General features: G+C 38.9%; 1 protein-coding gene across 1 annotated transcript in view; it reads left to right on the top strand.

Moving 5' to 3' along the window:
* Positions 1–9,989: 9,989 nt before the first annotated feature.
* Positions 9,990–24,399, top strand: part of MAL2 (mal, T cell differentiation protein 2) — a 34,848-nt gene continuing 20,438 nt past the window's right edge. Inside the window, exon 1 of the mRNA XM_036741203.1 lies at positions 9,990–10,410. Coding sequence (XP_036597098.1) covers positions 10,279–10,410 — 132 coding nt within the window. The 5' untranslated portion in view covers positions 9,990–10,278. The remainder of the gene's footprint in view (positions 10,411–24,399) is intronic.

Genomic DNA, 24,399 nt, shown 5'->3' with positions numbered 1-24,399 from the left:
CTGGTTTTTCAAGCTATCAAAAAGAGAAGATTCCAAAAGAATAGAAAAGCTCACACTATGATCACCCTAAAAAGTGATCAAAAAGACAACAATTAATTAATCAATTAAAGTAAGGGAACAAGGGAAGAGGGAAGAGAACAAGTTTTTTTTTGAACACCTTATTTATTAAACAAGTTTTACTAAACACAAGTTTTTATGTAACATGTACCCTGTAGGCACTGCGCTAAGCTGCTTTACAAATATTACCTCATCTGAGCCTCACAACAACCTTGAGTGGTAGATGCTGTTATTATCCCCATTTCATAACTGAGGAATCTGAGGCAGACAAAGATTAAGTGACTTGTCATGGTCAAACATCACCTTGATGTCTGGGGCTGAATTTAAACTTGAATTTTCCTAATTCCAGGGACCTAGTATTTATTAAATATCTATGCTACCAAATCACCTGACTATTTTTCTTATGTCTATACAGTCTTTTTGACAACAGTCTATACAGGCATCAAGAATATCATTAATGACATTTGGAGAAGGGTAAAGTAAAGCTTTAAATGATAATTTTCTACAGAGTATCTCATCCTCACCATCACAATTGCTTGAGAAGTATGGTGACTATAAGAAAAAAAATGATTAAGTGAAACAAAATGTAACCTGAGGCTATAATCAGATAATAAACTATCTCTCACAAATATGCTAATATCATAAAGATTCCATGTTAGATACATTCAGGGAAATTACTTTGTTGAACCATACATTCAGAGAGTATCAAAATAGATGAAGGCATCAAACGAGGAGACATATGTTCACCAAAGGTGTTTACTAGTGTGACAGAGAAAATCCTTCTGAAAGGCCAAATAGAAGAAATTTATCTACTGATGCTCCAGCTTGCAAATGACACTGTGCTGGTTGTGATGAGACCCAGAATATTATGGAGAATTTTCAATAAGATGCATAGTTATTCAAAAGGGAATAAACAGAGCTACCCTGGGAGCAGGGGAGAGGAAGGTGATTTGAGACTGCATGCTCCATAAAACAAGTGCTGTGCTAGTATCATAGTGGTGGTACTCTCCTTTTCCCCACAATGTGCTCACTTATCATTGCTGGATTCTTGGCAACCACTAGAAACTTGAGGGTGAGACTACTTCTGTTAGTGAGTGACTTAGAGGCTTACAATGAGATAGCAGAAAGTTCCTTAATTGACTGGAACTTAACTGAGATGAAATTTGATGGATTCACACCAGCGATCCTTTTGCCTCTGAAGAGTTGAGACTTCTTTGAGCAGCTCCCCAATAGCCAGGTTGGGGAAGAGCAGTTGGTGCCATTCTTCCATTAGCCTTCCATGTGGCAATGATCTTAGGTCTTAACTAGACAAGTCTGAGACTATATTTGAGCTGCCTTCTGGGGATTTTCTTTCCTAAGCAGATGATCAAGCACCCTTCAGATTGCCATATGTGAGCTGAGATCGTGTGAGTTCCTAAAAGTCTGAGCAACCTAGGACGGGGGTGGGGATCCTGTGGCCTCAAGGACACATGGAGCCCTCTAGGTCCTCAAGTGCTGCCCTTCCAGTCAAAGGGTCACACTTGCGGACCTAGAGGGCCCATGTGGCTTCGAGGCTGCAGGCTCCCCATCCCTGACCTAGGATGTCTGCAAAGGAGTGGTGGTGGTGTCTGCCAAAGCAAAGGTGGCTGACAGCAGGGGAGGCATCTGCATCAGAGAGAAAAGGAACCAAAAAGATTAAGATTGACTATTTAATTGGACTACATTCAAGGCATAGGTGAAGTATAAAATGGCTAATTAGCAACATGGTACAGTTGTTGTGTGTTTTGATGAGGTTTAGAATATTAGCTTCCTAACTGACTGTAACTGTATTCTTAAGCAGCTAATCCCATTTAAATAAGTGTTATTTCACTCTGGGATTCTTCCAATTTTAGCATTGCTCTCTGTGTTGGAATAAATGACCTGCTCTATAACTTTGCTCATATTGTATATTGAAGAATTCTTTCCCCAGTTCTTCTTTTTGGAAGAAGGCTATAGACTCCAGTCAAAAAGCAACATTATCCCTGGAATGCCACAGTAGAAGTTAAGTCAATGACTGTGAGAATGGGGAATCTAGTCCTCCTAATTAGAGGAAGGCTCCCCTAACCCATTCTAGGTCTACATGTCTGATTACAGGACAGGATGGGGCAGGTTATCAGATTGTATCACCAGTAACAATGATTCTATGCTAGCCAAGAAATAGTAAAAGGACTGGAGGTAGGCCTGGAGGGTCCTCTATTGAAAATCTGTAGGAAGAGCAAAATTCAGTAGGTAAATTGATCTCAGGAGATATGAGAAGCTCTAAGAATGAAACTCTGAAGACAGAAATAGAAACAGCTCTGGTGGGGAGGAAAAGGGGAAATGTTTAAAGAAACTGATGTGAACACAAAGGTAACTTGCCTACCTAACTTAGATTTCCAAAAGACACATAAAATATTAAAGCAAAATCAGGTAATGGAGGATGAACACAAAAGCCTGGCACTGTGTGTAAGGGACGTGTTGTGGATTCAAAGATTCATATTGCTGGAAATCCTTGAATAACAGCAGCAGCAGCAACAACTTCAAATGACAATAGCTTTTATGCAGCACTCTAAGATTTGCAAAGCACTTTATGTGTATTATCTTGTTCAATCCTCACATCAGTCCTGTAAGACAGGTGCTTTTGTTATGCTTGTTCTACAGGTGAGGAAACAGGGTCCAAGAAAGTTTCAGTGACATGACTAAGTCATACATCAAAGTGTCTAAGAAAATATTTGAATGTATCTTCCTGAAACTAAGTTCAGAACTCTATTCACTTCACCATATAATGCCAACATGAAAGAAGATCATGGATAAACCATTTCACATGGATAGGATACCATGTTATTTTTTAAAATTTCTATGTCTTTAAGTATTCAACATTCACTTTTATAAGATTTTAAGTTCTAAATTTTTCTTCCTACTTCTCCTCCCCTCTTCCCCAAGACAGCATGTAATCTGATATAGGCTATACATGTACAATCCTATGAAACATATTTCCACATTAGTCATGTTGTAAAGAAGAATCAGAAGCAAAGGGAAAAACAATGAGAAAGAAAAAAAACAAAAACAAAAGAGGGAGGAAATAGTGTGCTTCAATCTTCATTCAGACTCCATAGTTCTTTCTCTGGATGTAGATAGCATTTTCTATAATGAGTCTTTTGGAATTGTCTTAAATAATTGCATTGCTGAGAAGAGCTAAGTCCATCAAAGTTAGTCATTGAACAATGTTGCTGTTACTGTGTCAATGTTCTCTTGTTCTGCTCACTTCTCTCAGCATCAGTTCAATAAGTTTTTCCAGGTATTTCTGAAATATGCCTGTTCATCATTTCTTATAGAAAAATAGTATTCCATTACATTCATATACCACAGCTTGTTCAGCCATTCCCCAATTGATGGGCATCCCCTTGATTTCTACTTCTTTGCTACCACAAAAAGAGCTGCTATATTTTTGTAGATGTCGGTCCTTTCCCCATTTTTATGATCTCTTTGGGATACAGACCTATAAGTGGTATTGCTGGATCAAAGGGTATACACAGTTTTATGGCCCTTTGGGCACAGTTTCAAATTGCTCTCCAGAATGGTTGGATCAGTTCACAACTCCACCAACAATGCATTAGATGCCATGCTATTTTTAAAGACCTCAAGGAAAGAAGTTCCATGAGTATACTCAATATGTCTAGATATCAACAAGACATATAAAAACATCTCTCATAGCATCCTGGAGAATAATACGGAGAGTTTTACACTGGTTAATAGTATAGTCAAGTGGTTCAGGAACTGACTGAATAATCAGACACAAGTACACTGATTAATGGTTCAATGTGAACCTCCAGGAAGGTTTTTAATAGATTTAATTCTTAGCCGTATTCTCTCTGTTTAAGATTTTGTTGGCAATTGGGATTAAGACATAGGTGTTATACTTATTACATTAATGGATGATGTGAATTTCATCAAATTAACAGATTAGATGGCAGAATGGTGATGCAAAGAGATCCTGAGAGTTGGAAAAATGGGCTGAAGATATGAAAGGAAAATTTAAGAAAAATAAATGAAAGCTTGGCAGAGGTTAAAAAGATCAGTCACTCAATCTGAAATTCAGCAAACATATATTATGTTCCTTTTATGTGCAAAACCCTGTGCTAATCAGTAGGGATACAAAGACACAAACAAAATAGAACCTGCCATCAAGGAGCTTGTAGTTCCCTGGAAAAAAAGTGTGTTCACAGATTAACAAATAAATAATGTTATTTGAGAAGGTAGAGAGCACTGACCAATGGGGGAGTGGAAGTAAGGACTTCTCATAGAGAGTGAGTTGAGTTATAAAGGATGAAGAGAATTCTAAGAAGCATAGATAAGGAGGGAATGTATTCCTGTCAGTGATATGGCTTATGAAAACGTACAGAGTCAAGAGATGGAATATTAAGTTCAAGGAGATTATCTGGAACCTAGAATATGCGAAAGAAAGTGATATGAAGTAAATCTGGAAAGGTAGGTTGAAGCTAGATCGTGGACAGTTTAATTTCAAACATCATGAGGAGTTTGTATTTCATGCTAAAGATAAAAGAACATCTGAACATTATTGAGCAGGGAAGAGACTTGGTTGGACCTGCACTTTAGGAAGATTATTTTAGCAGCTGCATTAAAGATGGAAGAGAGAGAGTGGTAGCAGGGACGTGAATTGTAGCTATTGCAGTAAGGGAAGTAATAGGTGAAGCAGGCCTAAACTAGGGAAGTATAGGAGGAGGAAGGGGATGCAAGAGACCTCATTTATGTAGACTTGACACGATTTGGCAACTGATTGGTTATGGGGAGAAGGTTAAGTAGGAAGGAAGAATCAATGATGACTGAAGTAGTTAACTCATGCAAAAAAGGATGGCATTGTTATCAACAGAAATTAGGAAGATTTATGGAGGGACAAGTTTCTGGGAAAAGATAATCATCTCCTGATACATGTTAAGTTGGGGATTCAATACTACAAGAACCAAACTGATACAAAAAAAGATTTTACTTTGAAATAAAAATTTTCATTCAATCTCTGTTTTCTTTGTTTACTGGATAAAAGAAAATGCATTGTGTTAATTGATGCAGCTTAAATTCCAGTCTTCTATTAAACGTGGATATGTCCATTAAACAATGCTGATGTTGGACTAGAGTTCAGGAAAGAGATGAGGGCTAGATGTATAGATGTGGGGTCACCTGCTCTCATATAATAATTTAACCCTCTGGAAGTTTATGAGATCACCAAAGGAAGTAATGTTCAGAAAGAGAAGAGTGCTCAAGTTGGAGTCTTGGAAAACATTTTAAATGACAGGGAAATGGATGATGATCCAGCAAAGGAGATTGGGTAGGGGCAATCATACACATAGGAGAACCAGGAAAGAATCTAGCAGATGGAAATGGTCGACAGTGCCAAAAGCTGGGTCAGCTTTTGATGAAGGCTAAAGAAAGGCTATTTGATTTATTAGTGAAGAGAAACATTGGTAACTTTGGATAGAAGAGTTTTAGTTAAGTAATGGGGTCAGATGCCATATTACAAAGAGTTGCAACATTAAGATGAGACAAGAAAGTGGAGAAAACAGGTACAAAATGATTCTTTTTTTTAAAGGATTTGGTTATGAAAGGAAAAAGAGAATAGGATAATAGTTGGGAATAGAGTTAACAAAGTCGAGTGTTTTTAAGGTTGTGGGAGATCTGTGTGTATTGGAAGGCAGCAGCGACAGAGCTAGTTTATAAAAGATTAAAAATGAGAAAAAGAAGGAATGATGGAAGAGCCAAAAATTGTAGAGCAGATTGGTAGATATGAGATCAAGGGCATAGGTAGACGGTTTGGTCTTGGCAAGCAGAAGGACTTCTTCCTCAAAGATGAGCAAAAGCTAAGAAAATGGGGAATGCCATGGAAATGGTTTTGAAGTGCAGAGTTAGGGGAGCATAATGGCTGTATTTTCTCAGTAAAGTGGGTCCTTTGCTGAGAAAGAAGGAAGGGTTGTGTAAGAAGATTCAGAAGATACCAAGATAAAGTCAAAATGGGTACCTGATTTAGACATAAAGGGTGATACCATAAGCAAATTAGGAGAGCAAGGAATAGTTTACTTGCCAGATCTATGGAGAAGGGAAGAATTTATGACAAGAGGTTCAGAACATAATGAAATGCAAAATAAATAATTTTGATTACATTACATTAAAAAAGTTTTGCACAAACAAAACCAATGCAACCAAGACCAGAAGGAAAGCAGAAAGCTGAGAAACGATTTTTACAGCCACTGTTTCTGATGAAGTCCTCATTTCTCAAACATATAGAGAACTGAGTCAAATTTATAATTATGCAAGTCATTACCCAATTGATAAATAGTCAAAGGATATGAACAGGCAGTTTTCAGATGAAGAAATTAAGGCTATCTATAGTCATAAGAAAAAAGTACTCTACGTCACCACTGATCAGAAAAATGCAAATTAAAACAACTCTGAGGTACCACCTCATACCTATCAGATTGGCTGATATGACAGAAAAGGAAAATGATCAATGGTGGAAAAGATGTGGGAAAATTATAACACTAACGCATTGTTGTTAGAGTCGTGAACTGATCAAACCATTCTGGAGAGCAATTTGGAACTGCCCAAAGGGCTATAAAAGTGTGCATGCCTTTTGATGCAGCAATACCACTACTAAATCTGTACCCCAAAGAGATCATTAAAAATAGAAAAGGACCCACATCTACAAAAGTATTTATAGCAGCTCTTTTTGTGGTGGCAAGGAATTGGAAATTGAGGGGATGCCCATCAACTGGGGAATGGCTGAACAAGTTATAGCATATGAATATAATGGAATACTATTGTTCTGTAAGAAATGATGACTAGATGGATTTCAGGAAAAAAAAACCTGGAAAGATTTACATGAACTGATGCTGAGTGAATTGAGAAGAACAAGAGAACATTGACACAGTAACAGTAACACCTTGCAATGATAGACTGTGATAGATTTAGCTCTTCTTAGCAATGCAATGATCCAAGACAATTCCAAGGAACTTGTGATGGAAAATGCTGACCACATCCAGAGAAAGAACTATGGAGTCTGAATGCATATTGAATCATACTATTTAAACTTTTTTTTTGTTTATTTTCCTACTTGTGCTTTTTCCCTTTTGCTCTGAGTCTTCTTTCACAATATGACCAATGTGGAAATATGTTTAACATGATTATACGTGTATAACCTATATCAAATTGTTTGCCATCTTGGAGGGGGGGAGGGAAGGAAGGGAGGGAGAAGAATTTGGAGCTCAAAATCTTACAAAGATGAATATCGAAAACTATCTTTACATGTAATTGGAAAAAAATAAAGTACTAGTAAGAAAAAACAGATTCAGAAGAAGAGACAATGTTTGAAACAAAAGTCCAACATTGTGGAGATGTGGCTAGGGGTAATTCAATACTTCAATGGATCTGGGATCTCACAGATCTAAATATGTCTTTATTATAGGATAAATTTCAATCTATCCATGCTTTTTCTTGTGAACTTCTTGTCCATACTCTTCCATTAAACTTCACTGCACATCTATTCAATATACTATTTACTTTAAACAAACAAACAAAATATTTCACGGGGTCATCTACAACACCTCAGTGTACCTGTTATTTCTTGTTCTTGTACCATGACAAATTCACCTCATTTTCTGATGATATGTTATCTGCTTGACGATAATATTTATATCACTTCCTAAAAGCAATTAATTATTGGCAATTACCTATTAATAGCACTGTGCTAAGTGCTGGGAATACGAAGAAATGCAAAAGACAAGGAGCTCTCAATCCAAGGGGGCAACAACACACAACCATCAATTACAAACAAGACTTATCCTGGATAAATTATGGATTATAGAGAACCATATACCTATGTTGCTCTCCACTGGCACTTGTTCTTAACCCATAACTGCCACCCATGTATGATAGTGTAGCCCTTTGCGACTACCTTCCCCTTTACACCATAAACTTGTCCCTCTCAATGCCAGAAGGAGGAGTAGGAGCAGAGTACAAGTTGCAAATAAGACAGATCTAAGCTTAATGTCAGGACAGAGAAAACAATTCCTAACAACTAAAGCTACCCCAAAATGGAATGAGGTATTTGGGAAGATAATGAGTTCACGAAATGGCTTTAAGGATGTCTGGTCTATTGTAGAGGGGGTACTTCTTCAGAATGGCTCTCTAGAAGCCTTCCAACTCTTAGATTCTATGAAAATCCAAGAAACTGTCTATAGATCAAACTATTTCACAAAGTCCTTCTGGTCTGTAAATCACTAATTAAAGAAAAGTTCAGTTGATTCATCTATATAAGATAAAGGGATTAGATTCAAATAAATCCAAATGGCCCTTCTGAAAGTTCTTATTAATTGGTAGATATATTGCTGAAACAGGATTGGACAGCTGTGAATTCTCAAAGAAATACAAATCACCTGATAAGTACAAAGGAAGGGATTCCCTGGGTGTGAAGGTAAGAGGTAGTCACAAAGAGTTTCATCTACGCCCAGTTTTATTATTATGTCCTGGTACTACTACCACGCCTAACAATTTCACTTATTAAAACTGCTGACTCTATGCCATTTTTTTCTGAATATATATCCAAACTTACTTCCTACTGGGCTATTGGAGTTAGTGATTAAAAATCACCTATAAGATTAAACTTTAAATGGGAGTCTGCCTGTCTGATATTAATCTGGTCCTTTTTTTTTTTTTTGAGAATGTTGGCTAACACACCTTCAGCTGGCATCTGGGGAGGAGGTTCCACTCCTCCCCAGTAGGGTCACTGCTTCTCCCCTTTAAAAAATGATTAAAATACAGAACAAAACTTGGGTGCAGTGTAGCAGGGACAGAGGTTCAGAGCTCAGATGTCCTATCCAGAAGAGTCTCTACATTCAGGTTCTGAATGCAGTTCTCAATTTTATTTCATGGACCCTTTTGGCAATTGGGTGAAGACTCTGATGTGTTCTCCAAAGGATGTGTTGAAATACATAAAATTAAACACATAATATTACAAAGGAAAATAATTATTTTGAAAGAGATGACTTTGTTTCAAGTTCATGGTCATCAGGTTAAGAACTCCTTCATAAAGCACAAAAGGGCACAGTAGATAGAGTGTTGGGCCTGGAATCTGGAAGACTCATCTTCTGAGTTCAAATTTGGCTTCAGACACTTACTAGCTGTGTGAACAAGTCACTTAACCCTGTTTGCCTCAGTCCCTTGTGAGTGAAAGATGAACTGGAGAAGGAAATGGCAAATCACTCCAGTATCTTTGCCAAGAAAACCCCAAATGGGTCAGGAAGAGTCGGATAGGACTGAAACAAATGAACAACGATAAAGCATAAAGAACGGGAAATTAGGGGAAAAATACTTTTTTAAGCAGTGTCTTCAAGAACAAAGGAGATGCATTTTAAATATGTATGATTATCACTGCGAAATAATTTCTTTAACTCCAAGAGAGAAAATGTGATTTTACAAAATAAAAAGTTAAAATTAGAAAATCCTCTTAACCTCTTCCCACCAACTCCTAAAAATAATACAGTCTTTTGGAAGTAGCATATGATGTCACTTCCTAGGTCACCTTGGCAGGTAGTGAGCGTCTTGTGCTCCATCTAACTACTAAGTGGGTCAAAGTATTGGGAGAAAGGAAGTGGAAGGGGGTGGGAGGAAGAAGAAGAAGAAAGAAAGAGACAATAGGTTTTGTGGACCTCCCTTCGATCTATGGTGGGAGGAGGTCCTGGTGCTCCAGAGAGTTGCTCATTGAGTGCCCGAAATCCGGGGAGAGAGAAAAGCGGGTGGAAACGAGACAGCCAACAGAAGGCTGTGCACCGGCAGGGCCTGAGCAGCGGCACCTGTGCCAACCCTGGGCACACGTGACTCAAGGAGAACACCCAGGGGGATCGGGGCTCACCTGGGCCCACGTGACGGGGCGCAAGCTGTCCCCGCCTGCCTGAAGGGAAGTGCCTCTGCTACTCAGCCGCGTCTCCCCACTCCCTTCCTTTCCTTTCCCTTCCCTTGCTTTCCCTTCACGGCGCGCCTGGGACCCCGCGCGGAGAGCAGCAATCCCTGCGCCAGCCTGAACGGTGGCAGCACTGGCAGCCGTGGAGGCGGGTGTCGCGCAGCCTTTGCACACCCAGCAGGGGCAGCAGGGGCAGCAGCAGCAGCAGCAGCGGCGGTGGCAGCAGCGGCGGCGGTAGCAGCGGCAGCAGCAGCAGCATGTCGGCCGGCGGAGCGCCTATGCCACCGACCCCCAACCCCGCGGTGTCTTTCCCTGCGCCCCGGGTCACCCTGCCTGTGGGACCCGATATTCTCCGGACCTACTCGGGAGCCTTCGTCTGCCTGGAGATTGTAAGTGGGCAGCGGGCGAAAGTGCCTGGAAGAGGGTCAGGAAAGCGAGCTGGGGAGGGGGTAGGTGAAGGTGGGGACCAGGGTACCAGGGTCGCGAGAGGACAGGCAGTCAACGAAGAAACATTCTTCTGTCCATGCCAGACTCTGTAACCCCCGGTGCCCTGCTCCTCTGCTCGCTCTCCGTCCTCTCCCTCCTCCCTCCAAATCCCTTTGCTTACCCTCTTTTTTCTCCACCGCCAACCTCCCTCCCCCACCCCGACTCCAAACCGCAGCCACCGTGGTGGAGCCCACCCAGCGTGGCCTGGTCCCCTGCTTGCCCTGGCACCTGTTACATTATCTACCTGGCTCCCGGTTTCCGTGTACCGATACTCGCTGCCTGTTGCTTGAGATAGGAGCAAAGGGAGAAGGATCCAAAATGGGGAATGGGTCGGCATTTTGGAGGGGAAAGGGGTTGCTCGCCTTTGGTTGGAGATGGGGTGGCCAGAGCTCCTGGAGAAGGGCCATGCCATCAGGGCGGCTGAAGCCTAGAGCAAAGCGACGCTCTGTTCAGCCTCGCCTGTTGCTAACCTGCCATTTTGTTGGCTGGGAAAAGGTGTAGCTACCTCTGTGAGTCGCTGACCATGAGAGATTGCACCTCTAGGCTTCTACTTAGGGACTGGAAGGAGAGGTTATAAGGGGGAATTCAAGGAGGAAGACAGAAGACTGAGAGTATGAATTTTTGTGGGCCTCCCCTCAACACACACACACTTTGCAGTGAGGACAGGCTCCCAGTCCAGGTTTAGGATCTTTGGCAGCTTCCAAACCAGGTGGGTGTGAGAAAACTGGGAGGAGGGTAAAAATGACTCTGGCGTTGCTTTTTTTCTGCTCCTTCCCTTCCCTCCCCTCCAACACACACAATCTTTTGTAAGCATGACTCTTGCAGGTGTGGGTGGGGTCACCTCTGACCATATTGTGTCACTTAGACTGTAGCATAAATTTCTTGGGGTGGGAGTTTCTCTCTCTCTTTTTAAATGGGATTTTATGGGTTGGAGAGCTTTAGCATAGACCGGAAAAGGAAAAAAAAAGAGCAAATAAAAATTGGGCAACTTTATGTTGCATCATACACTGAGAATGACAAATAAAGGAATGAATTCCAGATACAACCTTATTTTCTGCAGGTTGGTTGGTTTGCTTGATTTGGGCTTTTTCTCTTCACCCCTCCTCTTTGGAGTTTGCATAACCTGGATCCGGGTGCTTCAGTTTCTGTTTTGTGATGTGAGCTGGATCTGGAGCATTTGGTATTCAGTCTATAATGCCAGAATTGCCAACGCACCCCCAGTCAAGTTTAGCTCAGATTTAAATCTGAGAATGGAGACTCAACTAAACTACAGGCTATCAGCATCAGTAATAAGATACTGCAAGGCTGAAGGAGGCAGTTTTGAATTTGAGCCCACATCAGAAGCATCTGAAAGAGAACCTAGTGATGACTGGTTCTGGGAATCCATGCAGAATTAATGGAGGGAAGATGGGACTGATTTTGATGTGGGTCTGTAAGAAAGAGAAACAGCTTGGAAAGTAACACTTACACAGGAGAGTTTTTAAAAAGTTTTGAATGCTTTAGTTTGAAGAGGACAGCAAGGTGATGTTTCAAGTCTGTTTTCATTACTATACAGAATCAGATATGTCTTCCCCCTTTCATCTGTTCTTCAGTTTATGAGAAAAGGGTAACATAATTATCTTCAAAAAGTGTATACCTCTTGCCCTGTTTAAGGTCCCATCCCTTCCCACCTCAGGAGAGGCCTTGACCTTATTATGTTCACTCTCATGACCTTTTCCCTTCTCTCTAGAATTATTGACCTCTTCTTTCCCATTCTTCTGTCTTTCTCACTTAGCCTCAGGCCTTCCTTTTCTTGAAAAGAGAAAAAGAAAGGAACCCACATTTTTATTTGATGATCACCACCCATCTCACCTTCCAACTAGTACTCCATTTCTCCACCCTCCTCTCCCCCACCCGCCACGGCCATATTTATTGGGTAGCCTAAATTGATTGCATCCATTCCTTGATGCTTTATAAAACTTCAATTCAATTATTTATTAAGTTCACTCTATATACCTGACCTCTGATTTCACACATTTTTTGAAGAAGTCTTCTTTCCTGGGCAAATACATATTTTTCCTTGTTTTCAATTTTTCTGCACCTCTCAGGGACACTCAACCTTATTAGTCATGCCCTTATAGAACTCTTTACTCTAGAATTTCCATGTTTATTTGGGTTTTACTTTTTGGACCCCTTTCCCTATCTTTGCTGAAATCTTATTTTTCAATATTTCTTATATTTGCGCATTGTTTATATAAATATCTTAAGACTTAGTCCTAAGCAGATTGTCCTTTACCCTCTGGAAACTTCTGCTGGTATGTGAGTGGCTCCCAGAAGCTCTTGGATCTGTATGTCAAGTTCTGACCTCTCCCATATCCAGTTGTCTTCAAAACATCTCAATTTGGTTATCCTGTCTAAATCTAAAACTTAACTGCCTCAAAAATATGTCCGAGATCTTTAGTTCTGTGGTACAGTCAACTAGGCATTACAGAACTTTCAAGTTGAAAGGCATGTTTGGGAGAATTTCACCCAGTCCCCTCCTTTTGGAGATGAAGAAACTGAGTCTCAGAGACATCAAATGACTTATGTAGGGTCACAGTGTAAAAGTGCCAGAGGAAAGATACTAACCCAAGTTTTATTATTCTAAATTCAGTTCTCTTTTTTTATGACATCTTGTTGATAGAATGGGATCAAAATTATAGGTTTGAATAACACAGAAACTAGTTTCACTCAAAGAATAGGATTCTGTGGTGGTCATGGTCTTCACTCCTAGCCACAATCAACTGTCCCTCTAATGTCTAGAATTGTTCAACAAGAGAGATAAAATTTTAGAAAACATATCACAAATCCATCAGCACTTTTAGTAAACAAAGCAAAGTGGATCAATGACACCCTACAACATGAAGAATACATCCATGCTTATAATCTTGTGTATGGCTTAACAGGCAGATGTGTTCCATAATTGTGTACATGAAGAATATTCTTTGGCTTCTGCTTATACCTGCCATTTTGGGAGCCTGACATTATGACCAAAATAATCATCTTTGTGATTCTTCATCTCTTCATCATTGGTTCAAAATCCAACTTGAGAAGGTATGGCTACCCAGCATTTCACATTTCCTGAGTTAAATTTGTGGAAAGACAAGGTCTTGATTAGCATCAATTTAATATTTGAATACCAATATGTACGAGATTAAGGCCAGAGGTGGAAGGAGACTGGTGTGTGCTGGTGCAGGATAACCTTGTAAGAAAGTAGCTGGAGCATTCAGGGAAAATGTCTAACCAATTTTACTTAAGTAGAAAGAGCACTAGGTTTGCAGTTAGAAAACTTGGATTGGAAACTTGACATTACCACCTATTGAATGTATGCCCTTGGGGCAAGTCAATTAAATTTTAAATTTGGACTTCAGTGTTCTCATCTTTGAAGAGAGGAGGTGAATTAAATTATCTCTAAGTCCCCTTCCAGCTCTAAACCCTATGATCTTTGGAGATTTTAATATGCTTCACATTTTCAATCTCTAGACAAGAAAAAAAAGTGACATAACCCAACAATGTAGAGTCCTGAACCTCTATGAAATATGTCTGTAGTTTCTAATGGTACCTTCTAGAGAAGTACAATTACATGTTTCTGGTTAAGTTGAGCATATTTGCTGCAATTTAAGAAAATTTAAAACTCTACTCAATTTAATACTTAACCCTAATTGGGTTTCAAAGTGAGAAAATGGGAGTTCTTGAGATTAGGAAAGTTAAATTGGTTGGAGTGGGGTTGCAGTAGATATAGCAATGTGATGCCCTAAATGTGTATGTGTATACATACATACACATATATATGTATGTATTTAAATATATATGTATGTATATGTGTGTATATAGGTATGTATGTGTATGTGTGTGTATATATGTATATATGCGTATGTATGTATATGTGTGTGTGTGCAATGTCTTTTACTTGTAGTCTTGACTATAGGCTAAATTTCCAGACTTGAAAGTTATCCCAACATGTTTCCAAAGCTAAATAGATTTAAGTTCCCAAAACATACCTTGGAATGGGTGCTTCATGAGTTCATCTGCACTGGAAGTATTCGGTTCAATTCAGCAAGCATTTATTAAACACCTTCTATGTATAGGGCATGAAATAGTTGCTACCTTTCAACGAGGAAATAGCATGTACATAGGTAAATCAAAATCAATGAAGAGTAATTGTTGGGATGAGAGGAGACAAACAACTAGGGAGATCATGAAAGTCTCCTAGAAACAGGCAGAACCTAAAGATGAACCTTGAAAAGAGCTAGGGATTACAAGAAGCCAATGTAAGAAGGGGAAATATTCTTAGCATTTGGAATAGCCTCTGCAAAGGCATTGAGGTAGAAGATAGAATGCAGGCCAGATCACCTGGAATATAGAAAGAGTAAGTAGAAGTAAAACAAAATCAGTCTGGAAAGATAGATTGGATTCTGATTGTGAAGCACTTTAAATACCAAATAGAGGAACCAAATAGTTTATCCTAGAAGCAATGAGGAGCTACTAGGATTTAGTGAGTAGGGGAGTGGCATGGTAAGACTTGTGCTTAAGGAATATCAGCTGGGTAGCTATGTGGAGGATGGATTGGATAGAGGAAAGCCTGCATGTAGGAAGACCAATTTTGAGGCTATTTTAATAATGCAGATGAGAGGTGATGGAAGGCCTAAACCAGAAGTGTGGGTAGAAACAAGGGGATGAATATGAGAAATGTTGTGGAGATAGAACTGACAAAACTTGACAACTGATTGAGGAAAAGGAAAGAACCAAGATGACGCCAAGGTTGTGAATCTCTGTCACCAAAAAGATGGTGGTACAAAAAACAAAAATGGAGAAGAGTGGGAAAGGTTTAGTTTGGACATGCTAGACGTCACATGCCTATGAAAAATCCACATAGACATCTAATAGGGAGGTGATGATGTAGGATTGGAATTCAAGAAGTAAATTTTGTTTGAGTCTATTGAGGTGGGAATTGTCTGCTTAGACCTGACACTTAAATCCCCAGGAGCTGATGAAATCACCAAGGGAAAGATGGTAAAGGGAAGAGAAGAGGGTCCAGGATACGACCTTGATAGATGCCTATACTTAGTGGATAAAAGAGGAATTCTGATCTAGCAAAGGAGCCTGAGGAAGAGTACATACAAGTAGGGTGAGATCTGAGAGCAATTTCATAAAAGCCAAGAAAAAAGATGTCCAAGAGGGTTGGGGGGGTGAGTTCATAGTGGCCAAGTAGAATAAAGAGGGAGGAAAAAGCCATTAGATTTATTACTTAAGGGATCTTTGGAACTCTTGGAAAAATAAATTTTCATTGAGTGGTAGAATCAATTGTTTCAAAAGGGATTAGGAAGTGAATCGTAGGTGAGAAAATTGAAGCACTAGAAAACTTTCTAGGAGTTTGACTTTGAGAGAAAGGACATATAAAATAATAGCTTTGGGAATGGCAGAGTGGAATGAACATTTAAGGATCAAGGTGAGCCTGGACATGTTTGTAGATAATAGGGAAAGGAATATGTACACAAGGAGAGAGTGAATATGAAAGAGAAGGGATTGTGGGAGTCAGGAAGGGGAAGAGCTCTTTCTGTTTATCCAGCTGAGATTGGATAATAGAGATGGGATTCATGCAAAGCAGGTGTAATTAAACTCTTTTTTGTTTCATAGACTACTTTGATGGTCTTTGCCTAGACTCCTCAGAATAATATTTTGTTGGCTACATTCAAAATTGAAGGAAATACTAAATTTCATCTAGAGGATATTGAAAATAAAGATGCATTTTTTTTCCATCCAAGTTTAAGAACTTCCTTATATCTATCCTTGTGTACCCAGGTTAGGAACTTCTACTTTAAGAGTAGGAAACAGAACTTTAGATATCATTTGGCCCATTAAAATTCTTCCATTTTGGGGAGGGGGATGTTGGGGAATAGTGTCTTAAAACCAGCATGTGGGCATATTTGCTAATACTAAAAGCGTTTTATTAACTAAAAGTAGCTGTTTCTTTCTTGCATTTCCTAATTTAAAGAGAAATTCAAGAGAAAATAAACTTTAGAATCTTTAAACTGTCGTAAGAAGAGAGATAATCGTCCTTACATCCTTGTTACAGATTCTCAACCAACTTTTCCCTGATGGAAACCTTATAAGAAATCTCAAGAGCTAAAGAATAGTGATATCGAAGTTTGTCTGCAATCTTTTGACGAAATTTACTCCAAAATGAATTACAGGGTAGTTGTAAATAAAAGAGGCCTAGACCAAGGGTAAGAAATTTGCTCTTCTGACTAAGATAGTTCAGTTTCCAGGTAGTAAGAATGGTAGAAATGACTTTTAAAAAATCCACTAGGCTTAAATTAACTAGATGCAAATATTGGGGTGGGGGAAGACAGATAAGAAGGGAGGGAAGGGGAGAGAGAGGGAGAGAGAGAGAGAAGGAAAGAAAGAAAGAAAGAAAGAAGTTAAGTTGCATAGAGCACTGGGCTTGGAGTCAGGGAGATTCATCTTCCTGAGTTCGAATCTTGCTTCAGAAAGCTTACTAGCTGTGTGACAGATGACCCTGGGAAAGTCACTTAACCCTATTTGTCTCAATTTCCTCATCTGTAAAAATAGTTGGAGAAGGAATTGCCAAACCACGCCAGTATCTCGCTTCCAAGAAAATCCCAAGTGGAGTCACAGAGAGTCAGACAGACTGAAAAATTACTTAACAACAACCACAAAATATGGATATAGCTACACATATATATACATAATATATATATACACATCTGTACAATATATGCAATATGAACACACAAATATATATGCATATTGTATGTGTAATGCTGAAGGGCAAGGACTGTCATGTTGGTAACTAATATAATCACAATTCTATCTAATTAAAAACACTGGAAGCAAACTGATGGTTCTGAGGAGATAGTAAAAACAAATGATTAAAATATTAAAATTTAAAATGTGATTGAAATAAAATTGAAGATAAATAGTTGAAATACTAAAATTGAAATATTAAAAAATAAATTATAAACAGTTGACCACCATAGTTCTTTGCCATTTCTGAGGTTCTAAGTACATAGCATTCAGCCAGAATTTTTCTCATACTGTTCTGAAATCTAGCCCCTTTTCAAGAATGATAGAATATTGCAGGTAGAAATGAGCTTAGAGGTCATCAAATGTAGCTCTCTTATTTTATGTTAAGAATCTAAGACACAGAGACATAAAGTGACTTGGTTGTGAGCATTGTTAATTGGTGGTAGCATTGGATCTACTTGTAACTTAGGGCTTTTGACTCTTAGGACTTCTTTATCCTACTGCTTGACAAATTCCTAGAATTTTTTGAGCTTGAATTGAGATGATGAAAATCTAGAAAACCGGAATAAGTGAAAAGGTGAGAATAGAGAGGATATAGGCAGAAATATAGGCTTCATAGTTGATGCCAAAACCCTGGTACAGATAAGCATTTTAGCTTAAGTGGTAGAAATAATTGCCTCTAGACGTGAGATATGGAAGTAGATTGAAGCATTCCTCCTCCTCCCAAAATGATTTCGATCAGTATAAACATGCTAAAAATAGGTGGAGTAAAGAGTAGATATTCATTTTCTGTCTGAGAGATTTCTATTTTAAGGGTATTCTCAGCTGTACAGATAACTGAACTAGAATATTTGGTCAAACTCAATGGAGAATTTAAGTGTGAAAGATCATAAAAGTAAATCTATATTGAAGAATTTTGTTTGTTTTATTAAGTGCCTAAATTTCATATACAGACAAGTCCTCATTTGTTTGCCTAAGTTAGATTTGTCCTTTATATAAAAACGACAACTCGCCCCTTAAAATTTTACAATTTTGATTGATCTTTTATTTTTATATTATCTTAATTTCCAAATATATCTGTCTTCCCTCTCCACCTAGAGAGCCATCTGATGTAAAACCAAATTTAAAACAAAATAAGAAGACAGTAGGGGACAGGACAGGGGCAGAGTGATGGGGAGGATATGCGGGTGTGTCTGAGAAAGCAGTTCAGCCAAACTAACACATTTAACAAATCTAACAGTACACATAATGTCCCTTAAAGCATAGTCCGACCATTTCAGCAAAGAAAAGAAGGTGCAACTCCTGGTCTCTTCTTCAAGGACAAGCTTGGACATTATAATTACTCAGTGTTCATTTTTATGGGTTTTTTTCTCTTAACAATGTTTTATTTTATAGATACAAACATATATATCTTTATCATCTATTTATCTATATATCTATTCATCCACCCGTCTGTCCATCTGTATCTGTCTGCTTTTCCTGGTTCTGCTTATTTCACTCAACATTAATTCATTTAAAACTCCCAATACTTCTTTGAATTCTTCACATTCGTAATTTTTTTGACAGAGTAATGATGTTCTATTCCATTCATTTATCTAGCCATTTACCAAATGTTGTGCATTGCATTGCTGCTACTTCTATGTCCTGCTAAGAGTGTTGCTATGGATATTGGGATACATATGGAAATTTTCTTTCTGTCTTTGAACTCCTCCTTGTGCCTAATGAGGGGATGTCTTGGCCAAAGAGCATGGGCATTTTAACCACCTTCTTGGCATAGATCCAAATAGCTTTCCTGAATGGTTGGCCCAGTTCACAGCTTCACCAAAAACATCTTATGTGCCTACTGTTCCATAACCTCTCCAATATTAACCATTTCTTCCTCTGCCATATTTACTCATTTAACAGCTTACTCATTTATAATGCTTTAAGGTTTACAAAGTGCTTACCTTACACAATCCTGTGAGATAGGTAACATAAGAGTATCAACATTTTATAGATCTTAGGTCCATAGGATCACAGATGTGTAGCTGGACAGGACCTCAGAGGTCATCTAATCCAGCTCCTTCCTTTTACAGGTGAGGAAACTAAAGCAAGATTAAATGACTTACCCAGGTTCATACAGCTAATGAGTTTTGCAGCTGTGACCCAAAACCAGGACTTAAGATTTCAGAACTAATACTTTTCCCTAATTCAAATGGGTTATTACAAGAATCCCTCTTCCTCCTACATTAGTCTTCCTTGAGCTTCCCTTGCTCTTCACTGCTTGCAATAGATCCCAGTATTGGCTGGTATCAATACCACACTAATGCCCCCAGTTCTAGTCACTTTTCCCCAGCGCAGTTTGTGAAGCATGGTTTCTGCAAGGAGTCAGGTTGAGTCCTGTTAAGAGATGGTAGGAGGGCAAAACTGCCTGGCTTCTCATTTTCTTCAGTTAACTCATTTTTCATTACTTTACTCCTACTATCTTAAACTGTTCTGCTAGAATCCTGCCCCAGTTAGTGTGAGATTTTATGTTTGGTTTTTTTTTTTTACTGAAATGTACATAAGTCTTCTTCCCACATCAAAACCATCACCTTTTGTCAGTCTTTGTCTTTCCTGGTAGAATCTAAGTTAGATTTTTGAAGAGAGAAAGAGAGAGAGAGAGAGAGAGAGAGAGAGAGAGAGAGAGAGAGAGAGAGAGAGAGAGAGAGAGAGAGGCTTTATTTTTCCACTTTAGGGTCCCACCACCATTATTGGCAGCAAAAGCCCTTTGAAAAACTTAAAAGGGATATTTGCTTATTTCAGGGACCAGAAGGTAAGGAAGAAGTTTGGGACTGTATTTTGTTCCACAAAGAGTCAGGGAAGAATCCTTAGTCAAATGCCATAGGTGGTAGAATTGGAAAGAGAAGAAGGCAGGTGAAATTCTGGAACTTCAGAAGGAAACAAAAATGAAGAGCTACACAGAACTAATAGTGGTGAGAGGCTCTAGCCCTCTCAACCCTTACCTTCAGAGCCCTTCTTTCTATTCTTCCCTTTGTTAGAACCCTTTTTTTTTAAACCTTAATGCTGCACATCTTGCTGGTACTGTTGCAGCAGGGTAACTATATTGTTGGACTTCCAACTTTGAACATGGAAGATCCTTTTTTATAGTCACTTTGTAATACATATATTATTGTGTATTAAATAGTAAACAGGCATTATGTGTGGAGGTTACAAGAGCTTCCTACCTGTTAGAACTGACCAACACTAAAACAGTTGACTAAGAGGTCATGGATTGGGTGAACATGTGTCAGCAATATAGTCAAACTCATCCAATTATAAGTAGGATTTTGGCAAGGCACGGGCTAGGCACTTGAGGTAAAAAACAAGAAATTCCTTGTCCTCCATGGGCTTACATTCTGCTAGGGGAAGATGTAAAAGGTCTAGAAGTAATTAAGGACAAAAGTATATGTAAAGTGATACAATGTAATTTCAAGGAAGAAGTACAAATAACTAAGGGAATCATGAAAGTCTTTATGTAGGAGGCGCACCTCAGCTGTGCTTTTGAAAAAGCTAAGGCTGTCATGACTTGCTGGTGAGAAGGGCTTCATTATGTATGTTACAGGTGTCAGAGAATCATTGGTTAGGAAATGATTAGATAAGTCTAAAGAGATATGACTAAGAGAAAAGAACTGGTGTGGAAATGAATAGAATCTTGGAAAGGATTTCCAAGGAAGAATGTGGGCAGGGCCCTTCCTGCCAGATAGGAGTGGAATCCAAGGAGGAAGAAAACTGTATCTGAAAATTCAGCCAAGATTTCCTATCCTGCCATCCTGGGTCTTTAACACATATATCACAGGGCTGCATATTTTTCCAATTTTCCACCCTCATGGACAAAACAAAACAAAACAAACAAAAAAAACCATCCATTTTATTTTTATAGGTTAAATTCTGTGCAAGTTCTTGACAAATAAAAACTTTCTGAGTTTCCTTTGGTGGGGGCAGGGGAACTCAACTAAGCCACTCCCTTTAAGTATGCCAGGGCCTGTCCATAGCACAAAGACCTAGAACAGAAAATGTTGTGCAATAAAAATTGCATGAGACCATAAATGCATAAATGAGATTAGTTTCTTGGGGAAAGTTTTTACAGCCTGAGTCACCTAAGTGAAAGTAGGTCATCACAAAGTGAAGCTAGGTCCCCAAAGAAGCCTATTTCTTATAAAGGTCAATTCTCTTTAAAGAAAACCAATAGCCATGTTACTGAGGAACTCTGCTGGCAGTTTGTATATCACCAGAGCTGAAGTGATTAGATTCTAGGTCTTGAAGATTTGGGCCTTCTCATACAACAGCAGGTCCAGCCGGATTGAAACCCAATCACTTCACATGTTTTCCCTGTGGCCGATCCCACTCATATCCCTGGGGAAAGCACTATTAACTCTGTTATTGCTAACAGCGATTCTACCTTTAAAGACCTGGAAGCATTACTTTAATTGTTCCTTATTAACAATGCTGAATAATAATGCAGTGTGGAATATTGGAAAGGCTGCTGGATTGTGAAGTCAGGAAATGGAGGTTCATATCCCACCTTAGATATTTATGAACATTGTGACCACACTTCTCCCTTCTGAGCCTCCATTTCCTCCTCTGTAAAATGGGGAAACAATATTTTTACGACTTCCTCAAAGGGATTTTATTTGTCATCAATAGGTTGGCCACTAGGTGATAGATTATTTGGCCATTTCAACCTAGAAAAAATAAAAAAAGTGCTTTGTAAACTGTAAAGCCAAAGGAAAAGTGTGAGTTAATAAGTATTGATATGGATACAGGTTAGGGATCATGAGAAATCCTAAGGGAAATTTGAAGTAAGTGCTAGAGTCAAGCCTTTTGCTGGTTTATAAAGCTTTACCTATAATTAACTCATTTGATTCTCACTACAACCCTGTGAGGTAGCTGCTATAATTAATAAGAGGCATAATCTCTCTAGAATACCAGAAGGCTATAACAATAATAATAATAATAATAACTAAGATTTATATGGTGTTTACTATGCGTCAGGCACCATGCTAAGCACTTTATAATTATCATCTCATCTGGTCCTCACAACAACCTAGGAAGGTAGGTGCTATGATGTATAGAGCCCATCTTTTCTCTAGAATACCAGAGGGCCAGAATTGGGGGAATTATAGATAAGAGATCCAATCATAAGGCAAGTGTTCTTGACTTCTGCTTCATACACTGTACCCCCCAAATCCCTGTTATGTGGATAGATTTCAAAGGTTCTGTGAATTTAGGTGGAAAAAATTCAAACATTATTTTCACTGACCTTCATTTTCCATTGTAATCTTATGTATTTTGTTTTAGGCACTTAAACCATTCTGAAAAGGGGTCCATGGGCTTTACCTGACTGCCTAAAGGGATCCATGACACATAAAAAGGTTTAGAGCCCCCCCCCCCCCACCTAAAATCTCTTTCACACATGTCAGTGACAGCCTAGATTGAGAGAGAGGAGTAAACCCAAAGTGGTAAATAAGGGTTTCAAAGCCCAAGAGAAAAGATCTACTTTGTACTTGTGCTGCTATTCTTTCTTTCTTTTTTTTCTGCCACTGTTTGGGGATCTTTGAAAGACTTTACATTTTGGCCACTCATGTTTCTTGCATTTTATTTTTCCTGTAAAAACAGGGACGCCACTAAATCCATCCCCATGAAACAGGAAATGTTGCAAGTATAGTTGTATTTATAGCCATAACATGGTCTGAGCTCATCAGGGAGAAGTTCTAGTCTAAGTGTATATTATTTGTTAAAAGTCAATTTCGGAGATGAGCACCTGGAGGATAATGTAGTAAATGGAAAGAAGATTATAAAGGTGGTGCTAAAAGAGTGAGTGGCCAAGCAGCCTTGTTTGTGGCACTCATAAAATAAGAAAATTGGTTCCTAGAGTGGGAACTATTCTCAAGCCTGGCCTCAGCCTAACTTCAAAAGCTGTACTGGTCAGGTAGGACTTCCAGATGACTTCCAGATCCAGCATACTGTTGTAGCATGAGAGTTGTTTTTAATTACTATCAAATTCTTGTTAAGTCATCCCAAGGTGCACAGTACTTTTGTACTAGAATCACATTCAATTTCTCTCTGATGGATCCCTGGGTGGGTGGTAGGAAAAATTAAATGTGCTTTGGGGGAACCTGTGAGTCATTTAAATAGGATTGTTTTAACATTTCTGCCTTTCAAATGAGAATAGATTGATTTCTCTTCATTTTAGTTTTGAAGTTGATTTTATGATGCTTAAAATAATTTCACTTTAAAATTTTCGTACCTGCACAAAGACCTTCCTCTGATGCCTCATTGGGATGTCCAGATGACCCTGGGTTCTTAAAAGCTGTGCCAGTGGAGAGGACTCAGGTATTATTCTGGTGACAGACTGAGTCTGCTGCCTGTAAGCCAACCAACCTAAGAATGGAGAGGCTTATCATCAATAGGTTGGCAACTAGGTGATAGTTTATTTGGCCATTTCAACCTAAAACAAATAAAAATAAACATTTTAAATGACCTTTAGTCCTCTATGCCATTTTTCCTACCTTCTACATCTATAAGAGCAGATTCTTAAATAGAAGGAGGTAAGTTCCTTGAGGGAAGGGACCATTTCATTTCTCTCAGTGGAGTCCTGATACCATGCAGAGGACATAGCATAAGCTTAATAAATGCTTGTTGAATTAATGAATAGATGATGGAAAGGGGCAGGCAGAGGGTGCTAAAAATCATAACAGCATGTATCAAGAGGATGTATTTTATACCACTTCTTACCTTCAAGTCATTAGTAATATGCTTCACCCTACTTACACTCACCATGCATCTTTCATTGTCCTTTGGGTCATCTCTAGTTTTTGATTCTTCAAAGATTGTGATGTTCCATGATTCACAACCATATAGTGTCACCAGGAGAGTATTGTTATTTTAAAGATTATCATTTGAAACAGAGTATATCTTAGAATCACTGAAAGCATTGCCCAAGTGACTGAAATTCCTTCTGCAATCTCATTTCTCCCTATTCAATTTTAGACTCAGTTCATTGTCTGCAGTGCCTGAGCAAGATGAATGTACTAATAAATGAACTCAATCGACTTCCCATCCAAGTGCATATTAGAAAATAGGCA

The sequence above is a fragment of the Trichosurus vulpecula genome, chromosome 1, assembly GCF_011100635.1.
Source record: "Trichosurus vulpecula isolate mTriVul1 chromosome 1, mTriVul1.pri, whole genome shotgun sequence".
Taxonomy (NCBI): Eukaryota; Metazoa; Chordata; class Mammalia; order Diprotodontia; family Phalangeridae; genus Trichosurus; species Trichosurus vulpecula.
Note: the sequence above shows the minus strand (reverse complement) of the source record. Positions and strands in the feature narration are given on the sequence as shown.